Here is a 25,633-nt window from a genome sequence, read left to right on the forward strand (position 1 = left end):
GAGGTGTGGGAAGGGGTGAGGGCTCTGGCTGGGGGTGCGGGCTCCGGGGTGGGAACAGAAATGAAGAGTTTAGGGTGCGGGAGTGGGCTCCGGGCTGGGGCAGGAGGGTGGGGTGAGGGGGGTAAGGGCTCTGGCTGGGGGTGCAGGCTCTGGGGTGGGGCTGAGGAGTTTGGGGTGCAGGAAGGTGCTCCTGGATGGGACTGAGGGATTCGGAGGGCGGGAGGGGGATCTGGGCTGGGGCAGGGGATTGAGGTGTGGGGGGGTGCCTCGGGGTGCAGGCTCTGGGTGGCGCTTACCTCAAGCAGCTCCTGGAAGCAGCGGCACGGCCGCGGTTCCCAGCCAATGGGAGCTACGGGGGTGGGGCTTGGGACGGGGGCAGTGTGCAAAGCGGACCCCCTGGCTGCCCCTACGCATAGGAGCCGGAGGAGAGACATGTTGCTGCTTCTGGGAGCTGCGCGGTGTGGCCCCCGACTGTGTTCCCCAGCTGGAGTGCCGGAGCGGGGCAAGCCCCAGACCCCACTCCCTAGGGGGAGCTCGAGGGCCAAATTAAAACGGCTGGCAGGCCAGATGCTGCCCGTGGGCCATAGTTTGCCCACCCCTGTGCTAATCAATAGGCTAAGCCATATACTGTTATTACCAGTTTTTAATGACTGCTGAACTAGGATCAAGGATCTACAATATAAACCCACAACTCTTAGACTGAGTTACCTGAGTTGCTAGTTTAATCTTTACCAGTATAATCCTTTAATCCTGCATTAAAATCTATCCTCGCCACTTTAAGAGGCCCCAAACTGGGTAATAAAATTAAATTAAATCAAAATAATTGTCAAATCTAATCTGTGCTAATGGGATCTGAAATCCCTACCAAGCCAAAAAAAGCCTCCAAAGCAGAACTCAAAAGAAGGAAGGGCAGTACAATGTTAAGAAATCCAATTGTAAGCATTAGCATACAATGCGGAAGTTCCAAAAGGAGTAATAAATTTATCTGACTTCTAAAAGAAGAAACAAGAAAACAAAACTAACCAGTATTCAACAGTACTAGCAAGTAGAAAAACAAACTCGTCTGCCTTAACTCTGCCCTGCTAAGAAGTATCTATATAAATCATACTGCTCCAGGAGTTACTGCAAATAACCTTCATGAAATATGGTGCTGACCATCAATCGTTAGAGTGTATGATCCTTCACTGCAGAAACAATTCAAGTCCTCAGCATATAGTTCTGACATGGCATAGCTCTCCATGTTAGAATTATCCCCGTATTAAAAACCACCTTGTATCCTGCCACTGGTGACGTCTCTAGCTACTGCCTTATTGTGCGGAACGGAACATTTGGAACCAGCCTTCACCTGACCGTGACAAGAAAATGAACGGTGAGAAGAAAAAACAGGAAAGGAAAAAATGATAGGAAGAGGAAAAGGAAGGGAGCGAGAAAGTCTTAAACTGAGCTAGACTTTCGCATTTCTATTTTAAACCTTTTTTGTTTACATTCCAAGGGCCCACTTCAGCCCTGGTGTAAGTAGGTGGAGGCTGCACTTACTGACACCAGGGCCGAAGGCACAAACCCTATAGCACTATTCAGATAACGGAAGTGTGGGGGATTTAGAGAAGCAAGGGAGCAGCACTGTATTTGGGAAATTCCTAGAGACAATTCTGAGTGCCACATAAAGATCCTGAAGCTGCAGACTGAAGGCTGACGGAGTGCCACGACACATATTCAGGAATATGAGAATGCAGGACTCAGAACTAAGTACAGAGGAGCTGATGTAAAATGCGTTCCCAAGCTGGATAGTTATTGTGTATTTAGAACCAGGGAAAAGGTAATAGAATGTGGTAGGGCTGAAAATAGAGGTGGGGTCCACTCCCTGGCTTTCCATACTAATACATCTTGGAGCGGAGCAGGAGAAAGCAACACCAACAGACAGTGTAGAGATGGGCTCATGTTGCAAAGGCTGGATCTACATCTGGATCCAAATTTCCTCCGAGACTGAGGAGAGTAGCATCTGGTGCTCCAGTTCAAATTCCTCCTGCAGAGGAATGCCCAAACAGGGAAATGCTAAACTGGATCTGAGCTTCCCAAAGATTTGAGGGTTTCTGATTCAGGGTGCAACCTGGGCCCACCTCTAGTTTAACAATATACAACACTTCCCTCATTTCTCATTTTTCTACATCCCTGCTCTAACCCTTCTGGATGATAAAACAATCCCTGACACTGGAATCAGAGTTGCGGCCCAAGCTGCAAAATTCTGGATCCAAATCCAGCTCTGATCTTTCCCAAAGTTCAAGAGGGGAGGTGATTTGAGATGCTGGGGTTCTGGTTCACCCAGTGCAGAGGCAGTAGCTAGTCATCAAACATGGATCCAGAGTGGACTCAGGCAGTGCGGCCAAACCAGCAGCCAGAAGGAGACGATCGGTCTTGGGAGCTTCACCAGTGCTACCAGGACGTTAACTGGTCGTGCTTGAGGGTAGCCTGCAGCAGAAGCTGCTTTGTGCTGAGTGACTGAGTCTGTGGTGAAAATCAGGATGTCTCCATTTCACCACACAGACCCGGCTGTGGAACATCACGGTTCACCCCACTCCATCACTGTTTAACAGGAAAGCTCCATCATCATTCCCCCAAGTCCTTCCCCCCTCTAGTTGTAGACACATCAGCCCTGACTGGACAAATCTTAGGCTCCTAGATTCACATTTGGGCATCTAATCAAGCAGTCTGATTGTCAGACTGTGGAGACCCAGCAGCTCCTACCGAAGGCAACCACTTCCGAAGAGCTTGGCCTTGGCCTCTTTCCCCCCAGGGGCTGTCCCCCTCCAGCTGGCCTGGCCTGGGAACTGGGTCATCCTCTGAGCCGCCCTCACAGCGGCCCCCAGCCCTGGGATCCGACCTCCCCTGCAGGTCTCCGGAGTGTCTTAGGGGCAGCCTTTCGGTGGGGAGCCGGCTGCAAAGGGAATAATGTGCTTGGCCCAAACTTGGCTTAAGAAGAAGTCAAAACAAAAAGCAACGGCCCGATCCCGCCCATCCCAGCGCAGGGGCTTTCCTGGGACCAGCTGAACATGTATAAAAGCCAACCACGCTGGCTGGGGCTCAGGAGCTGCCCGGCCATCGAGCTCCGGCCGGCTGGGGGTGCTCTGCCCCGCTGGCGGGCGACTCCGAGCGATCGGGGCGGCTCCGCCCCGCGGCCCGGGCGGGGCAGGCGAGCCCCAGGCGGGATCAGAGCGAGCCCCGGGAGCAGATATAAGGCGGCTCGAGGGGCGGGTAGGCTTCCGCATCCCCCAGCCATGGCGCAAGGCGACTCCCCGCTGCCCCAGCAGCCTTCCCAGCGGCTGGAGGCGGCCTCCCCGGCGCAGCCGGCGGGCGAGCCGCTGGTGGGGCTGTGGCCGGCGCTGCTGGTGGGGCTGGTGGCCGCGCTCCTCGCCTGGCTCTGGTACGGCCGGGGCGTGGAGGAGCCGCCCGCGGCCCCCGAGCGGCGGGGCAGCAGCAGCGCGGCCGCCTGCCCGGAGCCGCCCGCGGGCGCCGAGAGCTGCGGAGCTGCGCCACAAGCAACAGGTACCGGCCCGGGGCTCCCCGTCCCCGGGGGGCGCTGCAGCACGCGGGGCGGAGGCCGGGGGCGCGGGCGCCGCCCCATAGGCTGGGCAGGCAAAGCGGCTGGGGGGGGGCGGTGCTGGCTCCCCGGGCCAGGGTCCCTGTCCCCCGTGCCCGGCGCTGCGGGCACCTTCCCCGGCGGCGGCGGCTGCTGCAGTGCGGCGCGGGGAGCCGTGGTGCAGAGCGCGGCCCCGCCTCGCCGGGAGCTCCAGGGATCTTGGGGGGGTGACACCGCTTCCCCCTGCCCTTCTCCGCTCTGGTCCGGGGGAGTAACGGGGGCGGCGGAGCCCCGCCGGCTGCCCCGGCGCCCGGCCGGAGAGCTCCGAGAGACCGCGGGGGGTGAGGTCCTGTCTCGCTGGCAGCGTTGGACTGCTGGCCCCCTGGCTGCGCACGGCTCCGGCAGCCTCCCGCGGAAAGGCCTGGCCGCCGCGAACTTTGCCGTCCCCCCCCCCCCCCCCGCAGAGCTGGTGCGGGAGGCGGCTGGGAATTGTTTTCGTCTCCTGGTTACAAATGCCCCCCCAGAGCAGCAGTAGAGCTGCTGTAACCCAGAGGATCACTGGGCTCCCAGTGTTGGGGTGAATAAAATAGTAGCTTGCCTCAGGCCTCAGCCAAATAGAGCCGCTCCACCTTGGAGGTGGGAAACGTAGCTAACCAACTTAACTGTGGGCCTGAAAAGCCTCTAGAAGTCTTGTAGCTTGCACCTTAGAGGCGCTAAGCAGCCCCAAAACACATCTGAAGCTACTGGAAACTGGAGGTGCCTGGCATTAATAGCTAGAGACTATTTCAGGGACAATCTATGTGGCTAGAAAACTAAAAGCACAGTGGGGTGGGAAGAGGACAAACTATGCTACTTCTAACTCCCGCATGTGGAAGGAGAATGTTCTAGGGTTTTGTAAAGTGAATATAAATATCCAGCACTTCTGGAGCTGCATGTCAAACAAGAGTTGAGTTGTCTAACTGGTTGTGAATACATGATCCTTGAAAGTCAAAAAAAGGAGGGGGGACTCCCACAGGTATAGTGGATGCTTTGAATGTTCTGAAGTTAGGACTGTCTAGTAAATATACAGATTTGTAGAGATAGGGTTTATGAGGTCTTGGCATGGAGTACTGATCAGTAATCAAGCCTTAAAGAGCAAGGATAAACTTTGAGCATGTCTTGTAAGAATCTTTGCCTAATGTAACTGTAGTACAGGGGTATATAATTTGCTTCCATTATTTAAAAAAACAAAAAAACTTGCCTAGTAAATTGTAACTGCAGTGTCTAGAAAGTAACTTTAGTCTGAGTTATGAACACTTTCAGTTGCCTAATGCTGAAACCAAGAGGCTGTCTGTTTCTGGTTAACTAAGTATCTTAATATTGTGTTTAATTAGAGCCTCTCCTGGAAAACCATGAGTGTATCCTGTTGGAAACCACTGCCAGTGTCCTGTCCAGCCCTCCAGAGCCTGGCAACTACCTGGCAACAGAGAGTCTGGCAACTACCCCAAGAGAAGATGTCCCATCTCTAAGTGATGATGGTGTTTCTGGAGAATCTCCTGAAATGGAGTCACTGTTTGAAGAACCTGCCACCCCGCTAATGAATTACCGTGAATACTTAAGCAATGAAACCCTTGGTTCCCCTACAGCAGAATCAGCACTATTAAAGGGACAGGAGAGTGAGGCACAGTGTGGGGACACTTTGGCAGAAGCATCTCCTTCTAGTGATGTGCATGAGGACAAAAGTGAAGAACAGTCAGGTCAGACGCTTGAGTATCAGGACTTGGTTGATCATGAGGAATGGGAAGTTGTTCCTGAACACTCAGCCTGGGGAGATGCTAGTAAAAACAGTAGTGCAGATGACTCCGACACCAATTTGGGCCAAGGCAACAAGGAATTGGAACAGGTAGACTTCCTTGAGGCTGATTCAAAAGCAAAGAGGGTTGCAGCTGTGCCCCCAATGCCTCAGAATATCCATGTGAACTTCCGTGTGCACTACATCACTCACACTGATGCTCAGCTGATTGCTGTCACTGGTGACCATGAGTGTCTTGGTCAGTGGCATAACTATGTACCACTCAAGTGTGACAAGGATGGTTTCTGGTCTGATGCTGTTATCTTACCAGCAGATTCCAAAATAGAGTGGAAGTTCATATTGGTGGAGCATGGAAAGGTCACACGCTGGGAAGAATGTAACAACAGAATCTTAATGACGGAACATGAAGATAGAATGGCCCATCAGTGGTGGGGATATCATTGAATAGGATCTCAGTGGAAGCTACTGACCCAGCAAAGAAAATGGTTAGACTAAGCATGGGGGCCTCTAATTTTATTCCGGTTCCCGGCAGAACCTTCTCTGGATAGTAGACCTTAATGTACATCATATACCAATCCCTGCTAGAACTGTCTGATCCACCAATTTCTCCTCAGGTAGAGTTAGCTATGGCTCTAGGAAGGGATTCTCCATGTGAGGAGACTCATCAGTTGAAGTCAAACCAAAATCTGCCTAATGATATCAAGGCAGATAGGAAAGCAAGAGCAGCACTTGAGACAGCCCCTCGTGGGAAGTTAAAACTTGACGCTAAATTTGACTTTGTACGAGTGGGGCAGTGGGATGAATTTTTGTACGACTGGCTTAAGGTTTAAGAGCGGACTGAATGCAAGAGGAGGTGTAGCTAACTACACTGCACTTGTGGCTTGCTATACAATGTTTTTAATTTATTGTACTGTACAATTAAGCAATAAATGTAATATATTTTCAGATTGATAGTCCTTCATGTTTGACCCTTAGACATAACCTAAATTGTCTTAGCAGGTTAATTCAGAGTAACTGGACCTGCTTCCTTTGAGGTGCCAGGTGTTCCCTGCCAGGTGCTCTGCACCTTTATGGAGGAAAGAGGGCCTGATCCCCAAAGTCTCCCCCTTCTTCCTCAGTCCCACTCTGCTACCTGAAAAGGGAATAGTTGGCCAGCCTGAAAACTCAGATTAGCAGGGTGGCCTCCAGAAGGCTGAAGTTCAGGAGTGACCACCTGACATGTTTAATATGTGACTTTCCTCTCACTGGGAACAGGTAGGGGTTTCCAAATGAACTTTGTAATTGTTATCTTGGGTAGTGGGAGGGGAAAATCAATCTGCAGTGTTTACACTTAAAACAAGAGAGGGAGTACTCTGCTGCTCTAGAAGCTAACCAACGCAGGGATTTCACTCCTAAACACTAGTGTCATTTAGTTATACTTGGGTTAAAAATTTTCTTATCTTGTAAATGAGCCTTCTGCATGGAACGGACCATCTGGGCTTCTCATGAGAAGCCCAGGTACCGCTAATGTTTTGGCACTTCAACTCCTCTGCTGCAGTTGGCATGTGTTCTCCAGTCAACTGATTCACTAGCATAAAAAGTGCTTCTAGGTTGGTTGTTAATCCAGTTGGAAGCCCACCCTGGCTTTGTTCTAGTTTGGGAGATGGGAGCTGCTACCTTGCCAATTGACTTTTTTCTGTGTAAAAGTAAAATGTTTCTATCTAGTGCCTAGAATTACCTGTACTATGCAGAGGACTGTGGTGTGCAGAGTATACTCTTCTACAGCTGAAGGAAGACACCCCCCTCCCCCCCCCCCCAGGCCCTCCACTTCAGAATAACATGCAAAGGTGTTGTAAGTTCCAGGTTACTACCTGGGAAGATGTCTACCAAAGCAGACTTTCTTGATTCATGAGTAGGGCCCTACCAAATTCACGGCCATGAAAAAGTGTCAAGGACTGTGAAATCTGGTCTTTTGTGTGCTTTTACCCAATACTATACAGATTTCACAGGGGGAGACCAGCATTTCTCAAATTGAGGGTCCTGACCCAAAAGGGAGTTCCAGAGGGGTCGCAGCACCCTTCTATGTTGCCTTTAGAACTGGGTGGCTGGATAGCAGTGGCTGTTGGCCGGGCGCCCAGCTCTGAAGGCAGCAACCCGCCAAGAGCAGCGCGTAAGTAAGGGTGGCAGTACCATACCATGCCATCCTTACTTCTGGGCTGCTGCCTTCAGATCTGGCCAGCAGCTGCCACTCTCCAGCTGCCCAGCTCTGAAGGCAGCACTGCCTGCAGCAATGCAGAAGTAAGGGTAGAAGTACCACAACCCCACCCTACAATAACTGTGCGACCTCCCACCCACAACTCCTTTTTGGGTCAGGACCCCTACAATTACAACATCATGAAATTTCAGATTTAAATAGCAGAAATTATGATTTTTGAAATCCTATGTCTGTGAAATTGACCAAAATGGACTGTGAATTTGGTAGGGCCCTACTCATGAGCTTTATGAGAGGAGAAAGGAGACACACTCTAGCTAGTTAATCAAGTCAAAGGTATTTTTTCACCCAATCCAGTTCCTTTGAAGAGCACTACTTCAAAATATCCCTGGTCCTAGGCAAATAGAACGACACTGTCATACCCTGGATATAGTTAGGGCAAAGGACCTCCATGGGAGAAATAAGGTTGCAGCAGAAAGAGAGGGGAATTTTCTGGTTCTCATGGAAGTTGGGCTGAACCATGCATTTTTGTTTATGTGAACTCAAAGGCTTGAAGGTATGTTGTCTTAACCTAGGTGGAATATATGGGCCCAAAGAGTCAGAGGTGTTGACATGATCCTGTCATTGTCCAACACTGAAAAAGGTTTGGGTATACTGCTTGTTAACACAGCAGTATACATGTTAACAGTTAACATGGTAACACACGGTTAAATTTTTTTTACTGTTTCTTTTCCATTTAGCTGAAGAGGTGGTTTTTTTTTACACTGAGAAGTGGCTTGTTTTGACTCTTCTAGAGAGTGGTAAAGAGTAATAACTGCCCTTTGGGGGGGGGGGGGAGAGAAATTAGTTGAAATGGGCTGTTAAAGTCCAACCCTGTTTCCTAAAAGACCAAACAAGATAAACACCCACGAGCAGGGAAAGAGAAGAACAGCAAAGATAGAAAATGCAGTTTCTGTCCCTGGTGTGGACTCACTTACAACCTCACTGCTGGAAAAACCCAGGTATAGTATGTGATATCAGCCACTCTGAGACCTGGCACACTTGTACCAGCATCAAGTTGTTTAGGGCATTGCTTTTAGCTGCCTTTCTGATCACAGGCTTGCTTACAGTAGTGTTGCAAAATAGCCTTGGCTGGCTAAGCCAGACTGATGTTAGAGGGATAGGAAAGAGAAGAAATAAGGTGGGGAACGAAAAGATACAAAAAAGAGGCAGGGGGTGAGAGTTATGCCCCAGGTGGTGGTTGGAATTCCACTGCAGCCAGTGGAGACAGCTGTCATCTGGGTCCCTCTCTTGGCTCAGTGTGGTCAGGATGTCTCAGGATTGGGATGGCCCAATTGTTATGGTAGATTCCATGGTCCCAGGAGATGGTCATGGGAGTTGCAGCAGTAATGGTAAAGCTCACTGCAGCACTTGTTGGCTGGCAGCTGCTTCTGCTAAAATTCTTCCCCTCCCACCTCCAAAAATAGTCTTCCCTTTTTAAGAACCCTTAAAAGGGAGTGATGGGTGGAATAGCTCAACCTTATTATTTTGTTCACCCATTAGATCTAATTTTCCCTGATTTCCAGTCCCACACTTCTCATTTACTAGGCATGGTCTTAACCCACTTCTTGAGTTTGGACTAATTCAGTCTGTCTCCTTTAGTGCCTTTTCCTATCAACATTTATTGTTCTATGGGATTGGAACCTTTTCTAGGCTCTCTCCACTTTTCCACAGTGAGCTCACAATGGGGTAAATTTGTAGGCCCAATTATTAAAACAGGTACCATTACCATGTAGTCTGACCCAAATAGTGAGGTACTTCAAGTGGCTCCATTCCACCCTGACTAAGCTTTCTGGCTGAAGTAATAGCTGCCAACTGACGCTTCTGTAAGGGGGAGCCAGAAGGAGGAGACTTTAGTTGTTCTGCCATAAGGGTGAACTCTCACACGGGGGGTGACTGGCTGAGGCATGGCAACCAGCTTCTTTACTACCCTTGTGAATCTTGAGACATGAAGAATCGGATTCGAAGAGGGACTTTTAATAGCTGTAGGCATTTGATCGTTTAGCGTCCAAAAGACTGTCCTGGGAAAAGCTCTAAGATATAAAATGAGGCAGTGCTTGGCTTGCCATTGGTAACTCTACCTTCTCTTAGGTATGCTCTGAAAATGTTGTTCTGGTCTTTGATGGAGTGCTAATTACTTTCACAGGCAAAACCTGTTGTCTGGGCTGAAGGAGGAGAATCCTTATAGTGTTTCTCTGGTATTTTTAAGAGAAGGAGAGGGCTGCTTTTAGGGCTAGCTGAGGACGGACTGGCAAGATAGGCTGGAGCACAAGTAGGAATTCTGCTATTTGTCTTCACCTCTTGGAGGACCTGTAGGGAGGACAGCTGGTTACTTCACCTGCTGGGAAGGCCTGAGGCTGCCTGTTCCAGCTGAAGAATGTTGGAGATCTGTCACTTTGTTGCCAATGCCTATCCCGGGATGCCCAAGGGGGTGTAGTTGGAAGATTGCTGAATATGGGGACCATTTGCCAGGAGGGAGCCTCTGGTGAGTCAGCCAGTCACCTCAGCATGTGCAGGATCCTGCCCAGTGGGTGACTGAAAATGACACTTTGCCTAATGCTGTAAAATAGCTGCTTCCTGTAGCTGTTTCAGGTACCTCCTTGCTAGTTGATGTAGGAGATTATTGCTGGGGCATTGGTCCAGATCATCACTGCTTTTCCCAGTAAGGCTAGTACCCCCATGTATTTTTTTCACCACTGATGTAACTGCCTGGAGCCCCAGTGGAATTGCATGTGTGGGAACCTCTTCATGAGGGCCAGGACCCCTGTGCCAAATGGTATTGTAGGGTTACTGTCTGGCTTTTTAGGTTGGCATCTGTTCTCAGTCCAGAGAAGGCCTTGAGGTGGGAGGCGGTCTCCCCTCCAGAAGTACATGGTGTCTTCTCTGCACTTGGAGCCTTGTCTGGCTGTCAGGGGAAGCTGGAGCCTTGCCTATGGCTTCCATTTTCTTTCTACAAAGGAGACCTGACCCCCCAGCATCTGAGACCTCTTGTTGGTCCAGAGGACATGTGACACCAAGCTATGCCATCAACATCAGTGCTGTCTGCCCCTCTGCTGAGATGGTTGTCCTCAGCTGACTCAGAAGTTGAGAAGGGGGCAGCTCTCCCTTCCTGTAAAGCCCAACCCTGCGAAGAGGCATACCAGTTTGTGGGTGGAATCCTTGACTCTGGGTGGATGTGGGGCTTTCATTAGTTTTCTGGACGTAGAGTCCTCTAACATCTTCTTTGCCAAAGAGCTCCTGCTACTACCCCTGTCCTTTGTGAAGGCCCTGGGAAGTGATGATGGGTAGAAAGGAAGTGTACCAAACTGAAAGTGGTCTGGAGTCAGGGTGAAGTATAGGAACTTGTGATGCTGCTCAGCAACGGGGACATGTGAGTATGTGCCCTTCATGGGAGATAAGGAAGTCCATGAGCTCTATGGAGCAGTGCTGTGCTGAACTGTTGACTGCTCTCAGTGCTTGCAGATCAGCAAATACCCCGTGGGTGCATGAGCAGTGATGGGTTGATCCTTTTCAGAAAGAGAGCTGAAATCCATAGAACCACCTGAAGAAATCAAAGAACATAACAATCCTCTTGCACCACCTTTTTTTTGTTGCAAATGCCTTCAGGGACCCCTTCTGTGGGAGATCAGACTTCTTAACTGAAGATGGGAGAGCAGAGCTGATTGGGGTAGCAACCCCTGCCACCCTCCAGTCACTCTTGTCATATCTTAGGAAGCTGGTCAAATTGTCCTGGTGTCTTGGAGAAATTTTCTGCTAGGGCCTGGGATGGGCAGACAGATATGGGTCCCAGACCTGATGTCCAAGGGGCAGGAGAAGGGAGGGAGAAGGGAACCTAATTTTGCTAAGAGGTGTGGGAGGAGGAGGAGCACCTGCTACCTCTTTCCTTCTCTCCTCCCTCAATCCCTTGCACCTAGGCCACAGGTTGAGAACCACTGTTCTATGTGCCACTTGGGGCCCAGTCAGTACACCGTTGCAGCCCATGTGACATCCTCAGCCATACAGGTAGAATATACATATTGTGTGGATGCAGCCCACACACAGCTGCATATGCACTCCATAATGGTAAATATGTTGAGAACCACTGACTTAGAGACTTTGGATGGGAGGGTAAAGAACAGATGGTGGAAGAAAGTGGGTGTGGAAGGGGAAGTGGTACTGCGGAATAGGGCCCATCCCTTAAGTCTGTGGCTGCAATGCATATATATATTTTTTTTCCTATGACCACATTGAGGAACAGTTCTCGGTCTGTCATTTTTTGCAGGATTTGGGTCGCTGGATGACATTTGGTTATTTTGCAAGTTGTGGATCCAAAAAGTGTGGGGACTGCAGAGGAGGTGGGGTTTCAAAAAGGCAACCAAAGGGGATATTTTTAATATCATAGCATTCTCTTTCTGACCCCAAACTTCCCAGAGAACATCTACATGGGGATGAGGTGTGGCATATCCAGTTTCAAGGGACTGGCTTCTTTTTGGATAAGCTGTGGTAGGAGGTTTGAGAATCAGGCTAATCATGGGAAGCTCACTTTTCAACTATTGAGCAGCTCTGGTGCATCATAATAATGTCCCTGTTTATTGATGACCTTGCTTTCTCTAGTGTATAAATAGAAGTCTCTAAAGCCTGCTAATCTGGCACCTTTCACCAGTTCTAAATGCGTTTAAATAGTCTGGGTTTCTTTCTTGGGGTTAAAGCAATAATTGTTGTACCTAACTGATTCAAGGCAGAAGAAACTTTTGCAATGATGTAACAAGTTAATGGAGTCTGCATTAGTTGTTGTTTTCATAATGAAAGTGACCAACACTCCCAAAAGAGACAGTTGAAGGGGAAAAGTAATCCTTAACCCATCATTTGCAGGTCAGTGCATATTGTGTCAAGTTGCCTTGCAATTTTTAACACATCATCACTAAGTGGTAAAAAGGTGACATACTGTGAATTTTAAAAAGCATATATAGAGTACAGCTGTCAGTTTGTGAATGGATTTATAGATACATTGGAAGCCTGTCTGAGAGGATTAAACTAATCTAAAACTGCAGTATTAGATTAAGATGTTCACCAGAAAGCCACTTAACCTCCACTAGAATAGACCACTTAATGCAATGATGAACATCTTTCAAGTAGACTCTAACCCTGGCAAGGAGTAAGGTCTCCTCAAATGACAAGTGTGTTCAGAAGACAACATGCATTTTTAATGATAAAGCAAGAATTCTGCAGTGATATGTGATGTACGCGTGAGGGCTGTATCCTACAGCTGTGAGACCAAAGACCTGCAATGTAGCAGGAAGAGAAATTCTCAATGGATATTACTCTTTAACTAACAGCCCAGCACTAGGTAAACAAAGTAACATCAGGTGGTATGATGAAGTGAATTACATTAGATTTCATTATCCTAAAGTCTGGTAGATGCACAATTTGTGTCCCTTTATTGGTTGGGGATGTGATTCCTATAGTGATATGGTTATACTAGTTTAAACCCTACTGCAGTTATACCAGTATACTAGTTCCTTCTACTGGTTAGCTTATTCCTCATCCTTTATGGAATTCATACTGGGGTAAGTGCATCCATGCTGTGGAAGTTGCGCCATATTGGTATAGTTAATGTGCTGCAACTTTGGTATGAAAGCACAAGGCCCAACGCTCAGCTGCTCAGAACTTTCTTAAAAGCAATCATGCTTGATGGCTCTGCAAATTTGGGCTAGAAGGCTTTTGACCTCTAGGTTCCTGGTTCAAATCCTGCCCAGGTTAATAATGTCTGGAAGCTGTTACTATCTGACTGTTTTTGGGGGGGCCTATATGAAATTAATTTAGCCTTGTTCATGAATCAGGTTGCTGGCTCACCAACACTGTAATTGCCAAAAAGGGGTGCCTATCTCCCAGTCCAGACTTGGCTTCTCTCTCTGCCAGCTGAGGGGTGGATTGGTAGAGTAGTCCATAGAGGCTTGCACTGCCACTTCCTGCTCTGTATCTGTTCTGCAGTTAACCCATTCAAAGGGAAATCCATTTATGAAAATTTACTTCCTCCTTTGCATAAAGGCTTGGTTTAGGTCATTCCAGCTCTTTGGAATGGGAGTGTTAAAATCTTAAGTTGTATAGGTTTTTCTAAAACTTTTTTGTGTTTAAAATCTTGAGAATTAAATGAAATATAAAAGAACAGACTAAAGTTACACCCAGCTCCTTGTTATGATATCACTTAAGCTTTGACCTTAAGGTTACCACAATGTCAGGGTGGCTTAATGGGGTGGGTTGCATCTAGATTATGAACAAGGCCTGTGCAACTGATACAAGATATTACGAAGTCACAAGCCTCAACTAGTGAGGAACTGAAACTAGGCGAGACTTAGTGTGTGACATTACTGTGGACGATGATGAAAGACCAAGTCTTTGAAAAGCATACAGGAACAGTAATTTCATCACCCGCAAACCCCATCCAGTGAAATTGGGACTGGGCTGAGCAAGTTTGGATGATTGGTCTGTCCTGAGTATTGTATCATTGTAGCTTAAAACCAACAGAAGTTTTAAAGTAAGTTAGATGTTTTGTGGTAACCAAGTGACCTTTGCAGAGCCTCTCCTCCAAATGATACAGCTTTTAAAAAAGTGATGGGTTCATCATGCTCGAGTGGGTAACTAGGTTTATTCCTCTTCTACTTCCTCCCCCTATATAACCTTCTGGGCCGACCCCCGGTAAAATCTGCAGAAGAATCTAAGGGTATATCTAGGCTATGGACACTCTACTGGTGTAGGCTGCAACTACAGCGACCAAAGGGTTTTTTTTCTAGGTGCAGAAACACCAGCTCCCCGAATGACCTTCGCTACGTCAATGGAAGCGCTCTTCTGTCCGCATAGCTGTGTCTCTGCTGGGGGTTAGGTCGGGGGGGCGGAGTGTTTTTCACATCCCTGACTGATGTAACTTAAGTGTAGACCAAGCCTCTGTCCCACTTTCCACAGGGACTTGAGAGCCTGTTTTATTGAAAATCAATGAAACTTAGGCCTGGGCTACACTTAACTTATGCTGGCATAGCTATGGTGGTCAGGGGTGTAAAAAAACCAACCCCCTCCCCCACACCAAACACTGCCCAGTGCCATAGCTAGGCCAACAGAACCCCCACTCTAGACACAGCTGTGCTGACAGAGGGCGGGGAGGTGGTGGTACTACAGTGGCAGGAAAAACTCCTCCTGTGGGTGTCTACTACATCTGTGCCGGGGGGCTCTGCCTTAGCCTTCGCCTCTACTAAGTCACTGGAGAGGAGATGTAGGCTCCTAAACATAGGCACTTTTGAAAATGTTACCTCCAGGCTTCTTTGTACAGAGGTTGCCTTAAAGTTTCAAATGCCTCTTTCTTCCTCTTTTATGATCGCCCTGCCCGTGTGGTCTTGTCACCTTCTACGGGGTCTACGCCCATTAGCCTGGCTAGGGGTGTCACTGCTGTTTTCACTAACTCCTCTGCAGCACTCTGTTTATTCTTTTATGATTAAATTAGTAGGTGTTTACCACTCTGTCATCTGCCCACTCACTCATGCAAAAATCCTCAACTGTCAAAAGTTAGATTAAGAAGAAGTTGCTGAGTGTGACAGACGTGCCTCACATTCATCTGTGCTTCTTGCTCAGTCAGGTCAGTAGTAGTTTTCATGCACACTTTGCTAGATACTGATAGTAATGCAATATTGTGTTTCAGTGAATTAATTAAGCAACATGCTGGGGGTGGGAGTTGGGAACAATATTTAAAGATTATCGTTCATCCTTTAAAAGAAAAGGGAGTAGTCTGTTTATGCATCTGAATCGATATCCTGATACGTAGAAGGGAAGGCAATGGTAGTTTCAAATCAAGTTTTTTGCCATCTCATTTTCTCCTTTTATAACTCTTAAGGGAGGACCAACATGCATAAGCAGAAACCAAATTCAGTGTAAGACAAAATATGGGTATTATGATATCAGAACTAAGCTATGGGGAAGACTACCCAGTCCCTGTTGGTACTCCACACACCAAACCCAGAACATCCTCAAATTAATCTGTGCAAAAAATGTCAAGTCTGTAAGCATCATTCCACCTGTAGGGAAAACCCCACCCATGAAATCACAGCGGCAGTCATTGCTATGTAAAATAGTTAAAGCATACTGCAACTTTCTGAGATGCCACTTGCAAACGGGCACTCATATTTTTAGGTATTTCTATTTCTTTCACAGGTGTACAAAAGCGGGGCCCCTGCCTTTTATACTCTCTACGCTGAATCTAAACCTCAGTTTCCCCCTTCTCCGTCCCCAGGTCATTCCTTTCTGTGGTCTTGTCCTCAGGCATATGAACATTCTCCCTCTCTCCCTCCCCTCAGCTACAGTCTTAAAATATTGCTTATCAAAGTTATTTGCAGGTTATAATATTCTTGATTTTTAATTTCTACTTCTATAAGATTCTTTTCTTGTGATTGGGTGTGTCAGCAGTTGTATTACACTGGTGCTGGGTCACACATCTGCTGTAAGGCAGTTTATTGCCATTGGAATCTAGTACAGTACACTTTGGGTCTGGCTAGAGGTAATGGATATGCTACTGTGTGAGAGAGCAAAGTCCACATCCTATCTTGCCTTTTGATCTCTGGGGCAGGTGCAAGTACTGCCGATGTGCCATTTTGGAAGGAGGGGGATAATGTTCCATGCAACTACTATAGTGTGTAGTATTGGAGGATGTGGGATAGGCAATGCTCTAGAGGGCTGTTAATTATTACCCTAGGCTGGAAGGTGCTGCATGGTACAGGTCATGACCGAAAGAGGAACAGGACTGTTCTAGGGTGGAGTGCTGTACCTTACTCTGAAGTGTTTCATGACCATCTATTCCAACCCTCTGCTTATGATTAAAGAAACACTGTCAGTGTCTCTAGAACCAAAAATATAACTGTAATGAGAATAAATCTCACGCTGGCTGCCTGCCTGCCTACCTACTTTATATATCAGATACAGCCAATCCAGTGACCTGCTTCAATGTGGAAGCAGTTCTCCACGATGATCAGGAAGGCTATTTCCCCCTTCTATGCAGCACTATGCAATTGGTTATGTGAATTGTTTTTTTCCCCCTTCATCTTTCTCTGAAGTGTGAGAGATTGGCTTACAATGTTGAATCTAAACGTCTCATGTTCATATGCAGAGTGGTAGGAAGACCCCATTTCTTCCGCTTCAAACACTGAATGAACTCTGAATGAGAGCCCCCCTTGGAGGAAGTGACAGGAGGAAAGGAGTCTGGGCGAAGAGCAACCGGTGATCCTTTTTGGTTTGTGCACCATTCAGCCAATTCGCTGCATTGTAGATCCATTCCCTAGTCTGAGAAATGTGTATAGATGGTGGTGGTATCCATATGCTAAATTACATTTATCATGCATCTCTGGCTACCTTACCTGCACGCTGCTCCTTAATCCATCTCCACTGGGACTACTGCTAATATCCCAGTGCATGGCAACTTCAAATACCTACTGTACTAAAAACAAATCCTACCAGCTATCTAACTTTTTTTCTACTGAGATAGGACCCCTTCCCTGCTCCATGCCGCTCCCCGCCCCAAAGTCACACTGGAATGAGGTGCAGGCTGAGATGCATTTAGTTGTGCCCCAGTGCCAGGTGTAGGGTCCAAGAGTGGGTGAGGGACTAAAAGGGCTAGTTTATACAAGGGGAAAGGGGAAGTTCCCAGTTTGCCTATGGGGTGGGCAGCACTATTTGTCTCTAGCTCTGAAATATGGAATATCATGACCTAGCAGAACTTCTTAAAATAACATTATGTGTAGAAAAATTTACTCCAGGTTGTTTTCCTGAGATGGACGGTTAACAAAAGGAGTCTCTCTACAGTATTTAAAACTAACAATAGGTGTGTGGGCTCTGTTGGGCCTTATTTGGGATGACCAGTATGACTCTCTCTTGGTGTCTCCCTTGGCATATGTGGCTATTCCCACTATATGCCAATAAAAGATACAATACCTCTCTCTCCATGTCTTGTGTTTACTTCTCTACATCCTGCTCTTTTAGAACTCCAGATTGCGGCTAGTATTCTAGTCCAAGACACAGATTACAAAACTATGAGAACCTTTATTATGAATCTTTAACAGTATCATATTTTAAGCATCACATTTAATGGGGCCAAATCTACATATATTAGAATGATCACAACCATACAGAGTTTCTTTATTTTGTTAGCTTTTTCTCCTTTTCCTTCACTTTCTCAATCTTCTTTTCCTGACAGCGGATCATTGAAGACATTGCTGAAAATAGCATTGAGAATAGATCACTTGAATGCTGTGTATTGCTAGATCACACTGAGCAGAAAACAACTCAAGCATCAGCTTATACAGCCAGCCAGTATATTACACAGGCAATGCTCTGTTTGCTGTGCCCTAAAGAAAACAAATGTGGCTTCCACTTTAGTAGGCTGATGTTTTAGTACACAAAATAGGCCTAATAATAAATGGATATTCCCTCAGCTTGGCTATACAGCTGTTTCATTCGGACCCAATGGCCCGAATTCATTACTGTAAGAAAGTAAATGGGGAAAACTCTATTGATTTCAAAGTTACTTTTTATGGGTTGTATTGAAATTGATTGAATTTTAAGTGACTCTGGGCCAATGTTTGTAAGGTGGCGTTTGTTCTAATGACATGAGGGGTTATTTTAGTTCTGTATCTTTTATACAGCTGAGGTATAATACATTACTGTTACAGAAAACTTGCTGGTGTATCTAGTGGAAGTTAAATTAGAGCAAATACTGAAGGGAGATATGACCATTTACACGAGCTGGCCCAAACTTTTCCCTGCTCGGTTTGTTTTATATAAATTTCATTAGAGTTTTATCAAACAAATTATCATTCATGACTTTCACATAATTATATGATGTGTGGAAGCATTCATTTTCCAGGTCCATAAGCACAGAAGTGAAGGGGAAAGGGAAGATAATCAGACTATGGAGTAAGGAAAATATGCTGATGACAAAAGGAATTTCAGCACCCAGTGGTCTGCAGTCACTGAAGTTGATAGGAGTTTAGCTGGTTTCAATGCAAGTGGGAACAGGATCAGGGCCTAATATGTCAGCTGTGATCAGTGGGCTGGCTGAGACTGCAGGATTTCCCTGTTTTTAGAAAAAGGAATAGCTGTGGAGGATCAGCTATGGTCGTGTGGTCACTGCTGGTGAACAGTGATTTTGTTTTTAAATGAAGACTTCTATAAACAGAATAGCTTTCAATTTCCCTGAAGGGTCAACAGCTCTAGAAAATCCCATTTAATTGGTCACAGCAGCACATTACTGCACCCCTCAACAGCTGCCATGTTTGAAAGATTTAGGATCTCAGAGCTCATTAGAGTTAAAGGGCTGAGTACAGTACATTGTGGAGTTAATCTGTTTGTTCTCCTAGGAGCTGGATAATGTGGAAGTGGCTATTAGTAAATCAGACACATCTAAAGTGACAGGAATGGACAACTGTGGCCAGAGCTATGGCATGTACCACAAAGAGACAGTGGAGACTCCAGTACATTTCAAAATAAATACTAGTTATTTCAACAGAATAAATTCCCATACCTTGGTTTTTCATCTGTAACGTTTCCACCAGGTTTTGTAGGTTTTCCATCTTGTTCTGTAGCTTCCTGCATGTGCTCCCACTGGTTTCCACAGGCTGAGAAGCTATTGAGAAAATGATTAGTCACAATGTATTTTTGTACCTCTAATGGTATAATCAAACTAGTTGCTTTATATAGGAACCTTAAGTTACAGACTTAGTTCTAAAATAAAGATTTCAAACAAATAGGATTACTTTGAATATCAAAGAGAAAATAAATGAGATGATGATGATGAAAATCAGTTTTTGTAATTAATCATATTTCTATTTCAAGCAAGTCAAATTTTTAAAATGCTATGTGGTTGTGTGAAGGGGGAAGGAGGAAAAAGTACTTTGTTAATAACAATACTTGTGCATAGAACTTTTCATTAGTAGATCTCAGAGCTCTTTTCACAAGAGGTCAGTATTATCCCCATTTTATAGATGGGGAAACTGAGGCACGGAACTGAAGTGACCTGCCCAAAGTCATCTAAGAGGCCAATAGCAGACATGGGGACAGAAGCCAGGTCTTCTCAGTTCCTGTACAGTGTTCCATCCACTAGGCCACACTGCCTCTGTTTGACTGACTGAACACTGATGTTCAGAAATAGACTTGAAATGTAAGGATGTAACAGCAGTAAACAAATTAGTATTTGGCTACTGTGGGATTCAGGTTGATCAGGAGGTGGACTATGGACTAGCCCAATTTAGCAGGTATAACAACACATGCAAATCAATGCTTTACAACTACACAATCATAGTCCATTTCACTCTGCAGTTGTGGCACCGGGGTAAACCACTTCTGGTCAGGAGCTGCACCATTCAGACCTGCTGCTCATTCTAAAATAAGGAGGGAAAGGGACAGGTAGATGGGGGCGGGGCAGAGATGCAGGCACACAGCTACATAGAAAAAGCATGGAATGTGGAACTTTTCATCTCTAGGTTACAGGTTTGAACTGAGCCAGGGCTGGCAGTGACTGAAAGTCATCCATGTCAGCTGGCTGGCTCATGGTCTGTGTGAAATAAATTGGTGGGTTATGTACAATTGCGACTGCAGAGATGTCCACCCCACAAAATTCATCATTACACATGCAACTAATTACTTCTTGAGCAGAGAAGCCCCTTCAGGGTCAAGGCACATTGGTGGTGGAAGCTGGTGCGGTTCTGTGGATAAATGGACTTGCATTTGTCCGACTGTCCCCTGGCAATGAGTGTGGAAGTGTCATGTGCTTATGTGCACCCGCCTCCTAGTTTTTAAACAAACAATAAACGTGCAAAGTCTTGCAGGATTAGCCCACTAGCATGTTTCGTTGCTGCAGAGCCAGTCAGCCTGCCAGCAGGAGCACAGCAATGTGAGCATTCAGCGCAAGGAGCATTCAGCATGGCTATTTTTGCTAGGGCTCCTTTGAAAACACAGAGGAAAAAGCCTGAGGATTGCCAAATGTACAAGATAAAAACAACTGAGTGGGAAGTGTATTGTCAGGCTCCTAGGGGGAATTACAAATAGAGTAAGAAGAAAATGTAATAATTAACATATAGCTGGGGATCACTCCAAAGAGTAGTCTCGATCTGTTTTTTCACTGATGGCCCATTTATTTAGGGACTTTTTGATATGAGATTAATAAAGCACTCCAGGCAACCTGAGCCACTGGCAGGTGGCTAGTACACTAGTGTTAAAATACACACCCTTCTACCAGTGTAGTGGTGGGATGAAAAATTTGTTACTTTTACTGAAGATTTTACACATATATAAAAATGAGAGAGAGAGAGAGATGAGGTTACATCAGTTTTTCCACTAGGCCTTGGTATTTCTCAATACTTACCATAGGAAATCCCCTGACTATTGCAAATACCGAGACTAGTTAACTGCACATTTTATTTAATCAGATAAGGCAACTGACAAGTTTCTGGTTTAACTAGTAGGGGGCTCCATGGTTGAAGTACCTATGCTTTTCCAAACTAGTTAGGGTCATTTCTGGGCAGATGGATTTAGCTCTGTTCTACAAGCCATTCGTTTGGCTAAATCCTGAAAGCCTTTTTCCTCAGTCCTTAGGTAGGCAAAATTCCCACTGACTTCAATGGGATTGTGAAGGGATGAATGTATCCTTATTGCCAGACAGTAGAGGGATTAAATCCCTTCACCGCATAGGAGAAAAGAACCTGCTTTGTCTCATAGCTTCCAGGCCTAGAGAAAAGAATCCTCCAGTTCTGGCCATTAAGATGTAGCCATAAAGGACCTAGCTAGACATCAGTTTTGGTGGTGGTTGATCTGTAAGGAGGCTATGTCCCTTTGGGATTTGCCTTGATGACAACTGATGATGATAAAGATGTGGAGATGTTTTGGGCTGGTTGGAAGATGCTGCGCTTTCTCCATGGACTAGGAAGAATAGAAAGGACTTGCAGTGAAGAGGAAGGTGAGGGTGGCTGGGTGGTGTTGGTGGCCTGAGGTCAGATGAGATGAACTGGTGGTCTCTTCTTGCCTTAAACTCTATGACTATGACTTGGAACTGGTTGTCCTGCAACCAAGGAGTCAACATTTTTGTGTGTTTGCTCCTGATGAAAGAAGAATCATTTGCTTTTATCTCATTGCCAAAAGGGAGAACCAGGACTGCTTTCAAAAACAGCCCCACCCCCCCCCGCCCCAAATAGCCCAACAACAACACACTTACCAAAGGAGACCCCTTCTTTTCCCCCCATCCCTGCAAGGAAGAGCTGTTTGCTTATCTCCTACTGAGGAAGGAATAGGACCGTCTACCTGCCACAACAGGAATTTGCCAAAACTGTTCCCTGGCCGATGGAGAGAAGGAACTTGTTCATTTGAATTACCTTTTTGGTCATTTTTTTTTCCTCTTCAAGTGATCAGTGACTCCTTTCTTCTCCTTTCTTCCCAAGAATGTGGCAGCAAATTTCTTGTATGGAGTTTTGATTGGGTAATGACTTCACACTCTAGCCCTTCGTAAATTGTATATTGTTCTGATTTAATAAGGGAAGGTCGAGCCTTCCAGAAGTTTTAATGCTGTATTTGATTTTCAAATACATTTATCTCCCTTTTTCTATGTTCTGCATTGTCAAGTACTAGTTTAGTTTTAGAAGCACTTTACAGTTTAATGTATATACAGCCAGAGTGGCATTTTTACAAGCACTCAATGTTGGTCTAACTCTGCTGCCATTGAAGTCAATGGGAGTTGACTTGAATGGTTAGGCCTACACTGAACACTTTTGAAAATCTCACCCTAATTGTTTTCTTTCAGTTTTGTTAATGTTCTGGTAACTTCTCATGCAGCTTTAATGGGATATAGTATTTTTCTTCACTTTCCATCCTAAACTGGTACATAGTGTTAAGCATAGTCACTGTTAAACAGCAGCTATGATACATGTCAGAGTTTATACAATACAGGAGGAGAAATATGTCTTAATATGGATTGTCACAAGGTGGCCCTTCCTAAATGTGGAAGCATTTTGTCTTTTAAATGCATGCAGCGTCAAGTGAGAAAATCAGTAATAACTGAGATGGATTTCAGTAAGGTGAGCAGGTTTGCGAACTCTAGAACACAGCTTTAAAATGGAACATCAAATACATTGGAACAAATGTGCATAATGGAATTATACTTACAAGAACTGGGAATGAAGGAGACATCTGTGTAAAAAGAAAAGGTCAACAATGTAATTTTGAGAATCACCCCTACTTTTATTGAGCGAAAGGGGAGGATTTAAATCGGGGGCGGAGGTGGAGGGGGAAACTACGGCCCATGGGCGGGATCCGGCCTGCCAGCCATTTTGAGTTGGCCCTCGAGTTCCTGCTGGGGAGATGGGTCTGGGGCTTGCCCTGCTGGGGCTGGCCCGCCCTCTGGTGGTCCAGCCGGGGAGCAGGGTCGGGGGCCACTCCATGCGGCTCCCAGAAGCTGCGGAATGGTCGCCCTCTGGCTTCTACGCGCTCCAATGGCCCCCTCAGGCGCTCCAATGGGAGCTGCAGGGGCGGTGCTTGCAGAGGGAGCAGTGTGCAGAACTGCCTGGCCATGCCTCCACGTAGGAAATGGAGAAGGGACATGCCGCTGCTTCTGGAAGCTGCTTGAGGTAAGCGCCACTTGGCGCCTACACCCCTGAGCCTCTCCCCATGCCCCATCCCTCTGCCCCAGCCCTGATCCCCCTCCCACCCTTTGAACCCCTTGGTCCCAGCCCAGAGCACCCTCCTGCACCCCCAAACTCCTCATCCCCAGCCCCACACCAGAGCCCACACCCCCAGCCGGAGCCCGCACCCCACTCTCCTGCCCCAGCCCGGAGCTCCCTTCCGCACCCTGAACTCCTAATTTCTGGCCCCACTCCGGAGCCCGCACCCCCAACCAGAGCCCTCACCCTCCACCCGTACCCCAACTCCAATTTTCTGACATTCATGGCCCGCCATACAATTTTTATTCCCAGATGTGGCCCTTGGGCCAAAAAGTTTGACCACCCCTGATTTAAATAGTTAAATATTAAAAAGGCAAGTATGAAAATAAATGTATTTCTGAACATTTAAAAACGTTACCCTCATGGACCACATAACATAACATTTGTGTACGGTGGTGTAACTTCACTGGTCTCTATAGAATTACAGTTGGGATGAATTTAGCCTGTTTGTAATTCACTACCGTAGCGATTAGGGGAGAGAAAAAAGCCAGCAGTGTCCTCTTGATTGGAAGAAGGGGCCATACTTACTTTTCCGGGCAGCTGTAGCTTCTGGTGAGCTACTCTTCCTCAAAGATGGTCTATGGTCTGCTGAGGTACTAGGGACAGCCTTCAGGTCATCTAGCGGAGCAGTTAACAGTGAGTGCACTGGAGACCTATCTTTGTATCTCTCCTCCTGGGAGAACTTCTTTGGGGAAGAGGCATAACGAGGAGCAGCAGTGAAGATGGATGGACTGGCTAGAAAATTGACAAAGTGCCATTTGAATAAGCGCTCATCTTCTACCCTTAATGTGAGTTCTGCTATGCAATCATTTCATAATTCTGTTCTCTTCATTGCATTTTTTAATTCTTCCCATTTTCCATCAGCAGTCAACATAGCAGCACCTACCCTCTATCTAAGAGAACAGAGGGTATAACTTCTTTGCAAGTCACATGCAGTATTGATGCATCGATTGTCAACTGGAAGATGACTTGTACCTTTTCCCTAGAAGAGTATGGCCAAGTGTATTTCTGCTGACTACTTGTGTCTGGCAGCCTTGGAGAACATCTGATTTTCAACAATTCAGACAGGAGTTTCAAGGTTGCTCACCAACCCAGTTCTTGCTTTACCTTCTGCCTAGCTACTTAGGAGAAGGCTTAGGACAATATTTTCAACATTGGGTGCCCAAAATATATATGGAGGCATCTAAATAAAAATGACTTGATTGTAAGAGGTGCTGAGTAACTCTTACTCCAAATGAAGTCAATGGGAGGTGCCATTACTCAGCACCTCTGAAAGCCGGTCCCTTATTTAGTTGCCTAAATATGGAATTAGAAGCCTAAATGTAGGCACCCAAGTTTGAAAATGTTGCTTTGTAACTATGTAAGACCACTACTGTTACCAAATACCTGTTATGGAAATTTATTTTGTCAAGTGGAAGATATTCATGGAGAAAACCATAATAAACACAGTAATTTGCTGAAATCACTCTAAACTGGGAAAACAGCTAACTGGAAAGCCCTCCTCATCTTTTCAATTCTTAGTACATCTGCTGATGTCACTCTCAATAGAACTGACCTATTAACAGTATATGCATATGATGAAGCACTGTGATAAGTGCTTTAGAGATTTTGTAAATAGCTCCTGCTAAGAGACACTTGTAAAACTTACCTATGAAAATACACTTGTTTCCTGTCTCTATACAATTCTGCTCTGTCCCAAACCATGCCTACTTGAAACATGCATTCTTTAGTGCAGCCCAGGAAAACTCACCAGGGGGTGTGAAAGACAGGGTAACGGTTTGGTCCTCAAGATCCGAAACATGTAAAGTTAAAGGCTCCCTGCAAGCAAAACAAGGGCAAGACTAGCATTCTATTCTGAAAGTGCCAGGCTGAGATTTCGCTAGAGTAGCTAATCTCCACAATGAGAAAGTGAAGAGTTAGCATGCATTCTAGAAGTCTCATACACATACATGAAGGTAAATGGTGTATACAGGGTTCAAATGGGCTTACTTGGAAGAATGAAAGAACCATTATGGCCTTCTCATACATTTAATTCTCATGCAATTTTTAGCATAATGTTAAAGCTAATGGTTCAGCCTCACACCTGGGTGTAGGTCAGTCCGTCACTGGGGAAAACTGTACAGGTGCAATGTGGCCACAACCTCTCTCCCCACAGAGGAACGCTGGGGGGTGAGAAAGTGTAGCCCAGCAGAGGGTGATGTTGGCTGGAGAGGAGGAGATGCTTACATTGCTGAGAGATGTCAAAATGTACCACATTTAGTGAGCTGCCCCATATAGATATTTACGTGCCCTCCATAAACATAGTATCCGAGAGTCTCTAC

General features: G+C 46.3%; 2 protein-coding genes across 2 annotated transcripts in view; one reads left to right on the forward strand and one right to left on the reverse strand.

Moving 5' to 3' along the window:
* Nucleotides 1–3,272: 3,272 nt before the first annotated feature.
* STBD1 (starch binding domain 1) lies at nucleotides 3,273–6,238 on the forward strand. Its single transcript, XM_074949940.1, has 2 exons — nucleotides 3,273–3,540; nucleotides 4,948–6,238. Exons 1-2 carry the CDS (start codon nucleotides 3,273–3,275, stop codon nucleotides 5,808–5,810), a joined length of 1,131 nt encoding a protein of 376 aa, XP_074806041.1. The 3' UTR covers nucleotides 5,811–6,238.
* An 11,507-nt stretch (nucleotides 6,239–17,745) lies between these two features.
* The window catches only part of CCDC158 (coiled-coil domain containing 158), a 61,308-nt gene continuing 53,420 nt past the window's right edge, over nucleotides 17,746–25,633 (reverse strand). Inside the window, exons 22-26 of the mRNA XM_074949941.1 lie at nucleotides 25,063–25,130; nucleotides 23,841–24,047; nucleotides 22,759–22,782; nucleotides 19,130–19,231; nucleotides 17,746–17,822 (exon numbers count right to left, since the gene is read on the reverse strand). Of these exons, the coding sequence (XP_074806042.1) occupies nucleotides 17,746–17,822; nucleotides 19,130–19,231; nucleotides 22,759–22,782; nucleotides 23,841–24,047; nucleotides 25,063–25,130 (478 nt within the window). The remainder of the gene's footprint in view (nucleotides 17,823–19,129; nucleotides 19,232–22,758; nucleotides 22,783–23,840; nucleotides 24,048–25,062; nucleotides 25,131–25,633) is intronic.

This window comes from Natator depressus, chromosome 4 (assembly GCF_965152275.1).
Source record: "Natator depressus isolate rNatDep1 chromosome 4, rNatDep2.hap1, whole genome shotgun sequence".
In the NCBI taxonomy this organism is placed as follows: domain Eukaryota; kingdom Metazoa; phylum Chordata; order Testudines; family Cheloniidae; genus Natator; species Natator depressus.